Source organism: Centroberyx gerrardi, chromosome 9 (genome assembly GCF_048128805.1).
Source record: "Centroberyx gerrardi isolate f3 chromosome 9, fCenGer3.hap1.cur.20231027, whole genome shotgun sequence".
Lineage (NCBI taxonomy): Eukaryota > Metazoa > Chordata > Actinopteri > Beryciformes > Berycidae > Centroberyx > Centroberyx gerrardi.
Genome location: NC_136005.1, coordinates 21511287 through 21523259, shown reverse-complemented (window position 1 = coordinate 21523259; position 11973 = coordinate 21511287). Strand labels below are relative to the sequence as shown.

Sequence of the window (11973 nt, the reverse complement as noted above, 5' to 3'; positions counted from 1 at the left end):
CCAAGGACCGGAGATAAATGTTTGGAGGATGATATAAATTGAGGCCTGAGGTGTGTGTGCTTTGAAACGGGAGAGGCTCGGGAGGAAGAGAGAGAGAGAAGTTCAGGGGACAGTGAGAAACGGCACCTGTGTCAACAACGAGAAAGCTGCCCGGACTCTCTCTCTGTGTGTGTGTGTGTGTACATATATACTATGTGCTGAGGCATCATTCATTTCTCTGTCTCTTTTTGAGGACCTGTGCACTTTTTTTTTTCTCCACGGGAAGATGAAAGCAGACAGGAGGAGATGTATTAAGGAGTCGCTATTTAACCTGTGGGCACAATGCGGGCAGAACAGGACAAACTGCTGGCACAGGGGAAACACTGACCTCATTTCTTTGTCTTAAGCTGGTTGCACACAGGAGTTGTTTTTTTGTTTGTTTGGTTTTTTGTATAATTAAGAACCAAAATTGCTCTTCTAGTCAAATCCTCTCCTCAGAGAAAAACTATACGGTGGGGTTTTCACAGAAACATTCTACACGGTGTGGGGCGGACTAATTGGTATATCCTGTCAAAATCTTCTCCCATGCATCCCAGGTTCTTCAAAGGCTGAGGCCAATCTCCCCATATCCAAGACGCAAGGAACTGACATCTACATGTAAACATACAGTCGTACAGCAAAGCCAGTCAACCCTTGTACCATGGCCCTTTAAAACAGCTGTCAGAGTTGCTCGAGGTAAGCAGCGTCTGAACTGGCTAAAATGTAACTGTGTGTGCACATACAAGAGAAGCTCAAGTGACTTTGACAAATAGGTTAGCTTCCACAAATTAAATAAAGTTGACTGTAATTGTCCGTATTTTTCATCCGCCACGTTTTCCATAACATTTGAATACTGCCAAGAGAGGCATTTGGAAAGAGTTGCTCAATGATCCGCCTGTGAGAGGCCAAAGCTTGTGCGTGTGTGTGTGTGTGTGTGTGTCTGTGTGAGAGAGTGTAAGTGTGTGTCAGATTTAGCCTCTATCCCTACATACCCCTGGCTTAACAGAGGCTCTTTTCACCTCAAAAGCCCTACCATTTGGCACCACATAATCCCAACTGGCTTCTCTGGCTGACACATAGGCACTCAGACACACACACACACACAGACACACACACACACACACACACACGCACACATACACACATCGTACCAGTGGTGCCAAGCTGTATGTCCTTCTCCTCAGCTCCAGTGCCAAGACAATGGCTCCATTGAGAACAGAGGTTTAAGCACAGCAGAGGGATGGTGGAGAGCTGTGTGTCTATGTGTGTGTGCTTGACAAAGAAGAACTATAAGTGTGTGTGTCTTTGTACCGTATGTGCATGTGCATTTGTGTGTGCTGTGTGTGTGTGTGTGTGTGTGTGTGTGTTAATGTGAAACTGCAAGGAACAGTCAAGCCCAGAAAAACTGTCCATATATCCCTCCTCTCAGTTACAGTACCTTTCTAATCCCTCCAAATCTGCTCCTCTACATTACTTTAACAACCCAATTAATCACTTCTAACACTTCTCTGGCTCGGCTGAAACTTTTCTGTAAGACTTGAGCTTTCTCATAAACATACCATGAGCACATTTTTGGAGACACACTGGCACAATGTACAATGACAGGCATAGACAGGACAAAAGTAACATCTGTAAGATCGTTGTTTTGCACTTTCATCTCTCTCTCTCTTCTTTATCTCTCTCTCTCTCTCTCTCTCTCTCTCTCTGCTTGCTTTATTGACATGACATGTATATGCATTTGTGTTGCCAAAGCATATAGAGGGGGGGAAACAGTAGATAAAGGAAAAACGAAAGAGAAAGGGTAATAACAATAAAACCTGGCAATAACAATAAAAGCAAAGTATAAAAAGTGAACATAAAAAATACGATCAATGATTAAATATACAAATGCATTACGTACCCTACAATATAGTACTGTTTACATTATGTCTCTCTCTCTCTGTGCATTAGTGTTAACAGCTCCACCAATTGGCTCCTCATCTCACTAATGGAAGAGAGGGAGAGGAATGTGCTCAACTCTGTTCCAGCCAGACTACTTTTCTCTGCTCTGGTCTTTAACCTCTGGGACAAGATGAGGCCAAGAGCAGTTCACCTTTTCCATCTACTGCCATCTATGAAATGGCTGCCCATTTCAACCTATGAAATCACTTTAAGTGGTGGTGGTAAAGTTGCTTTGTCTTAAAAGGACGCCCTGGCCAAAAGTCAAAAGTGGGGTGTTGGACCCAGTAAAGTATAAGATGAAGAGTACAATAAAGGCTTATTAACTATCGGTTGCTGGTACTTTTGGTGGTCTGCTGATTCTACTGTTGGACTTATTCTAAGTCACTCTGAATAAGAGCAGCCAAATGGCTAAAATATACATTTTAAATTAGATGCAGTAGTCAGTACCTAACCAAAATTCCAAACATGGAAAAAAGGCATAAAAGAGGCTTTCACAGGCTTTCTCATTTGCAAATCTCCTTTATTAAGATATTGGGCAAGAACAATATCTATTAACAACCCTTGAAAACTGGTCATTAACATCAACAGTGCTGTACCTTGCAGCTGCATAAATGTAATGCATCAAGCCCCAAAACGCATTACTGCCTCAGGACAGCTCCAAGACAAAAGAGCTGCTTAAATTATTTTTACTATGCCTTAGATTGCTGAAATTAAACTGGTCAAATGACTATAAGCAAGGCTATCGAGAGGCTTCAGAGGGCATTAAAATGCACAGAAGAGGAGTAGACCGTAAAACCCAGGGCATAAAAACCATGTCATTTTATAGGTGCCCATAAACAGTCTGAAGAATGGGAGGATATTGAAAGAAAGCAGATTTCTCCTGGTCAGGGGGATTTCTTTCACTCGCTCATTCTTTTTAAACATAAAACCTTGTCCCGAGCCACTGCACACGGATCTGGGAGGACACAGATTTACAGTCGGCATCTCCGCTGCTGACAGGCCCGTGTTTATAACGTTGCCAGCTTGGGATTCATGGAAACATGGAGAGAATACAGAGCTTGATGGGCACACACAAGCAAACGCAAGACACAAACACACACATGCAAACAGGCAGACAGACTCTACAGCTGCACGATTATGACTAAAATGATAATCCAGATTATTTAGCGAGACGTGATCAGAATTACTAATCGCGATTATTAGTCTGGATGATTTAGGGAACAAAATTATTTTACTACACAGCAAATAACATTAGAACAATGTCATGTCCATTTTCAATTACGGATGTCCTAAATAAACATAAAGTAGTAAGTAAAGTATTCGACGACTGTAATTGTGGAAACTAAAATACAACATTTACACACAATTAATTGCAGCCCTAACAGACAGACACATGCACACACACACACACACACACACACACACATGGGTGGTGGAGTTTCCCCTCATGAGAATACAGAGAAAGATTTTCAGATACTAATAGAATGACAAATATACATGTGAAAAAATAAATGTAATACTAACTACCTGAACTCCCTCCCTACAACCTCCCTACAGGGGCAAACAGGTTAGATTTTTTTTATTTCCACAGCTAAAAAAAAAAATCTATTTTGGAAATAAAAATCAATAAAGCATGAGTATGTTGGTGAGCGTTTGTTTGTGGGTGTGTGTGTGTGTTGGTGGGTGCGTATTTTTACTGTTGACAAGTAAATCCTCCTTGGCTCTGGAGGAGATGCCTCTTGGCTCAGTGCAGTGATTCCAAGGCCAATTAGGCAGCCAGTAAAATAAAAGCCTGGGTTTATTGACAAGGTGCAAGAGGGCTCCCCTGCCTCCAACTCCCTGCCTCAAGAAGCCTAATGCAGGTCCTCCTCTCCCCTCTGCTAAAATCTCTCCTGCTGCTCATACTGTGACCTAAAACTCTCAGACGCAAACATTCACACTGTTCCCATAACTCCAGGCTACAGTCTGAAACGGTCCAATATAATAGACTAATGTCTAGGAGTGCAGGTGGGTCACCAGTACAGAACATCAAAGAATTACAATGGTGAGATATCCGAATGGCGCATCCTCACAGTCTCCCAGGATTACGCTGTGCTTTCCCCCTCTTGTTTTATTCATGGCTACTTACCGTGTTATTTGTTACTCCCATGTATATTTTTATCACCTGCTTCTTTCCCTATAGAACTCGGGCGCTACCCTATTCATCAATTTAACACACACGCTTTCTGGCCCCCGGTAATTGACTTTCAAAACAGGGACGATAAATCTCACCTATACAAACAATAATACTTCAGAGATTAAAGACATTAGCATGCAACCTACACTGTTGTTATTGCTCTTTTTCTTGGGATATACAAAGGAAAAGTTATTGATGTGCCCAGTGTTTCCTACATAGGTCCCATGTCGCGTGGCTGAATGCAATATTCAGGGAATCTGGTCATTGTGAAAAGCAGCAAAACTCATTTCTCAGCCATTTTATGAGATGATCATTGCTGAGGGTCACACGGTACCATCGGTAATTCATTTCAGTATTATATGTCCATTCCAGCGCTTTAAAAGGTTATTCTATTTGCATGTCTCCTGTGTGTCATGTTTTCATCGAGAGGCGAATGACAAAGACCTGGCAGTGTGTGATGTGTGTGAGTTCACGATGGGAGTTAAATTGACAGCGTAAATTGCTGTGCTGCAGCGTCTCGTTAAGATGTTCGTTAAGATGTTCGTTAAGATGTCCTAATTGGCATGCAGCGATCACCTCCAGGCCCCACATGCCACGCAGTCTGCAGGCTCCAAATGTGGGAGACAGACAGACGCACTGCGCTGCTCTGCAGAGCTGACTTTACATGTAAGTAGGGCAGAGGCGGGGTGTGCGTGTGTGTGTGTGTGTGTGTGCAAAGGGCTAGAGAAAGATAGCAAAAGCCAGGGAGAAAAAAAAAGAAGGGACGAAGGAGAATGAAAACAAAGACTGAGAGGAAGAGCAAGGCAGCCAAGGAATGTTCTGCCAATTCCCAATTCTCCACATTTCCACATGGATGACACATGGCCTCTAGGAGAGAATAAAAGACAAACACTAAAACACACACAAGTGGTCCGTCAACAAGGAGAGCACATAAATGCCGATGACTAGGACCCATAGGCCTCGATCTCATAATGTCACTATGCCAACCGCATACCGTACTGTGGAAACCTAGCTTAGATATTAGGGGAGTGGGTGGACTATCACATAGGAATTGAGGCCTATACAATACAGTACAGGCAATACAATACAGGCAATGCGTGCCGTAACTCTACCGACCCTGTAACTCCTACTTCTATAAAGTAAAGAAGGGCACTGCTGCTTTTCTCAACAAAAGATCAAAAAGAGAAAGAAAGAGAGGTCAGATCTAGAGGAAGATGGGAATAAAGCCTTGGGGATAACAGGAGGGAGATTGTGAGAAAGTCACTGAGAGCCAGTGGGTGAAGACAGACAGAAAGAGAGGTTCGCTCACAGAACACAAAGAAAGAGAATTTTCAACCTCCCCAGCTCGCTTCATCTTGACATTGAGATATAAAGACATCTACAGCACATCTGCTCCTCCACACAGATACGTCTCTATAGAATAACAATGTTCCCATACAGCCCAGCTAACCTCTCTTTTTCTCCCTCTCTCTGCCCGTCGTTTCCCTTTCCTCCCCCCGCCTCCACTGTGCAGCATATATATAGAGTACACACACACACTCCGAGCCCAGTGCATCCAGCCCATTAGAGTCTAAACAAAGAGCTAACAGGCCAACTGGAGCTAACGTAAATATAAATCCACAAATGAGGCAATTTAGCCTGGCCAGCTCATTAGGCCAATGCTGCAAGCATCGATCCCCCAGCCCCCGAACCCATCACACAGCCGCAAACACAACTGATCACAGGCTGTCACACTCCCAACGCATGCGTGCACACAATCACTCACACACACATACACACACACACACACACAGATTTCCACGCTAGTCTCTCTCCGAACTCTAAGCTACCAATTACTGATTAGTGTTTCTTTCTTCTGCTATCCCTCCCCTCTCTCTCATTTTCTCTTTCTCTCTCTCTCTCTCACTCTCTCATTGTGTTTGATCTCCCAGTTATTATCCAGTGTTGCAGCATTTCATCACGCACCTGATCACATCGATCCGAAGTACTACTCAACATACTCCTCTTGAGCACACACACCACCTTTGAAGACAAAGAGACACTCAAAATGCCTGACTGGTGCTCAATTAAAAAGTCTGATTGCTATCGACCACCACTGTTTGACAAGTATCTGCCGTGTGTGTGGGTGAGTGTGTGTGTGTCTCAGGTGTTAGGCACGCAGGGGAGCAGGTCTGCCTGAATGTAATGAGGCGCTATCTGCCACAGTATCACACTATGAAGGTGGGAGCGTGCTTGTTTAGTGCTCATTTGTGGACGAGACGAGGATCCCTCGCTGTGAACCAAACAGGTCACGCCGCAGACATGACAAGCGATCTGCCAGGAATGATAGGGAGATCAAACGAGCCCGTCTGATCACCCGCGGCTCGCTGGAACACCACCATGTATTTACCGCACACTGTAGGTCAAGGGCAACATACTCAGCTAATTGTGTTTTTCCACACTGATAGGGGGCGGGGGATGCTGGAGGAAAGACGGAGGAAAGAGGTATAAAGGTGGAACTGAGATAGAACAGGCTGACATTCTGCAGAGGGTACAATACTGAGGCCACACGGGACGGTGTGGTCTGGTGTGTGTGTGTGTGTGTGTGTGACAGAGAGCGAGCAAGAGAGAGAAAATGAGAAAGAGACAGAGAGAGAGAAAGACAGTGAATGTAGTGAGCATCAGAGGGTGACGGGGCAGTTCTGCGTGTGTGGCCTGACCTCATTCCACAGTCAACTACAGGCACACACACTCCGGGGTGTTCGCGTGTACACACACACACAAACACATGTTCACCTAAGGGACCACACCGAGCATTTCAAGGTTACATCTGTACAGAAAAGACCACTGAATCACGTGCACACACTGGTCCCATTGTGTATATTAAGCTATATATAGCTCTCTCTCACACACACACACACACACACACACACACACAAAGCAGGTGTGATTCCAAGGTGGTCCTATAGAGTTGGGTTATTGTGTTATTCAGGGGCAACCATGTTCACTCTGCAGTCCTGCTCTGTGGTTGTTTGAAGGTAACTTGGGCCTCTTCTGCAACTCATTTTTCAAATGTTGTGCAATAGTGGGTCTCTCCATGGGGATGTAATGGATGGCACTGTAACATATTTGCGCTATTTGACCAAACTGTTTCAATCAATGTCTCCGGGCAGAATGATCAAGGGACGTCTAGTCTTCTCGCTCGCATCTAATTGCTTCCCTCATTTACATCAAAGGATAGCGCGACGTAGTGAGCTAGGGTGCATCCAGAGATAAAACACACTGGCTGGCTTATCACAGCTCAGCAGTGCGCTGCGTGTGATTAGCCCATTAGCTTCACCATGAACTCTGATTACCTTAGCCTCCTAGCTCCTCCCTATTTCTCCTATACCTGTAGGTAGATGGTGATTAGGACTCCACCAGGGATTCATTAGCCTACTGTCATAATTAATGTTGTATGGAGCTAACAAACAGCTCCCCTAAGGGAAGGGTAAGGCATCAGGTTGGGAAATGTAGGAGGGTATTCACAATCAGAGGGTGTCAGATAGTGTTGCGCATTGATTGCCGCTATGAGCCCTGTTAGGGCTATTAGGTATCGCACCTGATTTAATCACAGCATGGCTGCTGAAAGGGAACTGGCTGTACAGGACAACAGGTGGAAAGGGAACATGGAAAGCAGTAGAGGAAGACGGCAGAGGAAGAGGAGGAGGGGAGAAAAAGAAATAAAGAAAGGAGGTGGGTGGCTAGAGGAGGTGGAGGACGAGGAGAAGGAAAGATGCGTGGGAGAGGAGGGAGGAAACCAGGAGGGTGGCAGAAGAAGGAGCGGGAAGAAGAGGTGGAGGAAGATGTAAGAAAAATACTGCATGTCCAGTTAATAATTCAGATCTTCCTATGTGATTCATCTGTCATTCTTTGAGCATCAGTGATTAACCCTTCAAAGCAGCTGCCTCAAAGGGAATTCACAACTTAACTTGATTCTCATGTCACCTCAACACCACCAGTCCCTGGCAGACGGGAGGGGACAGGTGGAGACAGGTTGTGGGGAGGGCAACACTGACTGTGATACATTCACATAAGTTTAATTTAAATCAATGGCAGCCATGTTCAATGTTAAATGAGATTATTATAATACACCAGAGGGGTATCCAACCAAGCTCTGTGGGTACACTTCATGCGATCTCAGGTCTGGAGGATGTTATATACAGGGGCTGTATTTCTAATCGCTGGTTTCCTGTAGAAACTTTGTGTTTCCAATTTTGCCTTTTTTGTTGGTTTGACTGGCAGCTAACCTTATCCACTGGGACAATATTTCACAACCTTGGTAGCAGGCTACACCACTAAAAAGGCAATGAGAGATCAAAAGGTTACAGGTTCCCCAGAACAGCCAATGTGCATCCATCAACATCCAGATAGTGGACCACCAGCTTACTAAGTAATTTGCTCTAGATAAGATCGTCAGCTAAATCCTTGAAATGTGAATGTAAAATTATGCATTAATTAAAGACTGGAGGCGATGGAAAAAATCTGCAAAGTTTTCCTCAACTCCTAAAAAGTTGACTTTATGGTGATGTGTTTTGCTGAAAACTGAAGGATCTCTGAAAGGACACTAGCCGTGGGGAATTTTAGAGAAATCCCCTCTTGCTATATTTAGAATAATAGGACTGTCAGCTGGGCTGATTCAGTCTCTGCTACATCACACGATTCAACCCTCTGCTCTAAGTTTCCATTACATATAGCCAACTGTATGTCAATCTTCACATTCTCTTTACAATAAATTACTATAAGTGGCTGAAGAGTAACTTGCTAAAATGTACAGTTATTTAGTCACTTTTGAAAGAATATCATTGAGTTCCAAAGTTCCAAAATTACCCAGAAAAAGTATAGACCACCACTCCCATTTTGGTGTGGCACCTTGCAAATTATATGATGACATTATAATTTCAAGGTTTTGGGATGGTCCTTTTATAATCATCTCAACAAAACTAGTATAATTTATAGGAGGTTAAGTACAGATTGACTGCAATTACTTGACTTTCATTCAGTATGAATGTATATACTTTTAAAAGTACTTAGAAAAGTTACTTAAAACAAATGTACTCAAGTAGAGTAAATGCTGTAGTTGTAATTGGTTACTTTCCACCTCTGTCCCCTCCTAATCTCCAACAGTCACAATACCAGTCAAAGTGAGGTTCACCTGTGTAGCAGATGAACTGGATTCACACCTGTAATGATTTCAATTGGTAGGAATCCCTTTTCCTGGTAAACCAGGATTGAAACGTCTGTCTGTATTTTCTCAGGTCACTGGGGGAGGACTTTAAGCCATCTGACGCACTACATATAAAATTATTTGAATGGACCAGTGATCTTAGATCACTCGTATTCTCAGAAAAATAATTCGATACACCCTCAGGAATGTTCTTGCCGAGCAGCGTACTCTGAGGAAAACAGAGCAGGGCGTGCCTGCTTGTCAGCAGTGATGGAGTTTGCAGATCGGTTAGCATTCCCTCAGCAGAGCCCGTTGTGCTGCCCTGTGCTACTGCTACACCACTGGGGTGATTTGTGACTGCAGGAATGTGGCATGTCAGGCAGCCAGTGCGCCAGCCAATCAATTATTCAGGACAAACACAGCCTTGTGTGGCTGCAAGATGCTAGGGGATGGATAGAGGAATGGAAGGAGGGGAGAGTGACCTAGCTAGCGCACATGGTATGACTAGGAGTCTTGTACAGTAACACCATAGTGAGTAGGGAGAGAGGGACAGACGGAAAGAGGGAGAGAGATATATACCCGAGTCTAGAACAGTATATGTTATTTATATATACAACGGACCTAACCCACTCCCATAAAAGAGATGGGCAGGCCAGACAATTAGAGAGAGCAGAGAGCTGGCATAGGATGGAGAGGAGAGAACATTGCTCTCTGTCTGACCCATTTAGAATGAAGAGCCGTAAACATAGCGGACCTAAACTAACTCCGCAATATAGCCCTTACCAGACACCCAGGGCTAAAACAGAGCTAACCACCCCAACCCTGTAAAAACACTAATCAAAGCCTGCAGGGTTGAGAATAGCTTTTTAAGTGGGGCATTTTGTTTCGCAATGCTTTTTACATTTTGGGCTGCGCTACCCAAGTCCCTCTCGTCCTCGTTACTGACTGCTGGTGCTGGGTCCTAAATAAATCATCAAAAAAATCCAGCAGGCTGCGAGTGCCCTAGGCCGATACACACAGATGTGCATGCTTGCATGCATACACAATCTTCTAATTGCAATGCATCTTCTAATGGCTATATCATCCCTATATTATCAACGTAAATTCTTCTTCTGTGTAAGAGAGAAATATTGCAAGACAACACCAGTGGAACCTGAATGCAAGGCTGTCTAGGTATACAGTAGGGAACTAATTACAGTCGATAGTAAGCCACAATATGGGGGAATGCATCTCAGAACTGCACTGTGGGTGAGAAGTATGGCCATTGATCCCCTTCCTCCCAGAGTACGTGCAGCAGCCTGGAGTAAGGTAAATCTGTAGCTACATGGCAAACATACAGCTTTTATTTGTCACACTTTACCAAACACAACTAATGTGCCACAATAACGTAGCCTCAAATTCAAGCTTGTTTCTCCCGCAACGTAAACAAAACACCAAAGGGTTGAATGGGAATCCTCTCGGACAAAGAGAGATATTTAGGCCTACAAGGCTTCAGGCAGGGCTATTATGCAACGGTAGCCACTTTTACACAGCAGTGTCATATCAGGCAAGAACAACTCAAAATGTTTAGGGCACTGGCAGGTCTATTCATTACTTTGAATCTATACAGCCCAACTGGTAACTCATCTTTAACCAAAGAGACGCAAAGAAAACCACCAAAGAAATGTCATCTGAAATAAAATGGGGTCAGATGAATAAAAAGCAAGCCTGGCTGGCTGCGTTACTCCCTGTAGTAGATATCGGGCTATTTGGGTGGCACTCACCTGAGGCAGTGGCCGCCCCAGGGGGCTGAGGCCCCACAGTGGCCTGTGACCCCCCAGGAGTCGGGGGTACGGGCCTGGGCCAGGGCTTGGCAGCGGGAGGGCCCACTCTCACCACCCCAACATACTCCACAAAGGTTCCCGGAAAGTCTCCCTTCTCTTTGGTCCGCTCATTGGTGCCGTGTAGCCAGCCTTTGGGGCTTCGCTCATCCCCCTCCTGGTAGTCCAGTCCTGCTGTGGTCATCAGGGAGGCCTTGGGGACCGTGAGCAGGTCGCCTGGCTGGAGGCTGATGTCATCACCGCGCTCCCGCTTGTACTCAAAGAGCGCCCGGTACTGGAAACTGTCAGATGCCATGGTAACAGGAGTTCATAGGGTGGTTCCAAAGCCAAAAAAATGACAACACCTGAGATTTGCTGCGTTAAGATGAATTCAATGACTCGGTTAATAAAATTCTGTTTAAAAATCTGTTTAAAATCCCTGAGGTGAAACTGGAACTCCACGCCTAAACCTGGGAAAACCTCTGATGCCGCCTGAGATTTGCTGTGTCGCACTGACTTGGATGACACAGTAGAAATGGACAAATAGAAATCTGATCCCTGAGGTGTAATTGCACACCTTTAGTTCTATAAACCTCTCAGAACCGGGTCCAACCTTTTAATCCAAGATGGTTAAAAACAACGGTATAGGCAGAATATAAGTCCTCCAGCTACGATGAAAGTTAACTAAATATATGTTATTAAAATATAAGCCAGTCGGTCGGTCTGTGTTCGCACTTCAGTCCTTAGTTTGGTCACACGTCTAGCTCTCGAACAATCCACAGTAAGAATCGGCCGGTCGGTCACAGCTCTCCAGGCAGAGGCCTGCGTGCTTTTGTGATCCACATGGGCAGACT

General features: G+C 44.6%; 1 protein-coding gene across 4 annotated transcripts in view; it reads right to left on the bottom strand.

The window, feature by feature from the left end:
* Positions 1-11509, bottom strand: part of pik3r3b (phosphoinositide-3-kinase, regulatory subunit 3b (gamma)) — a 170461-nt gene extending 158952 nt beyond the window's left edge. For 2 of the 4 annotated variants that reach the window (XM_071915096.2, XM_071915094.2), the window contains exon 1: positions 11084-11509. In XM_071915096.2, coding sequence (XP_071771197.1) covers positions 11084-11435 — 352 coding nt within the window. In that variant the 5' untranslated portion in view covers positions 11436-11509. Of the gene's footprint in view, positions 1-519; positions 533-10419; positions 10433-11079 lie in introns of all 4 variants that reach the window. The other 2 variants (XM_071915098.2, XM_071915095.2) reach the window with 2 other exon arrangements.
* Positions 11510-11973: the final 464 nt, after the last annotated feature.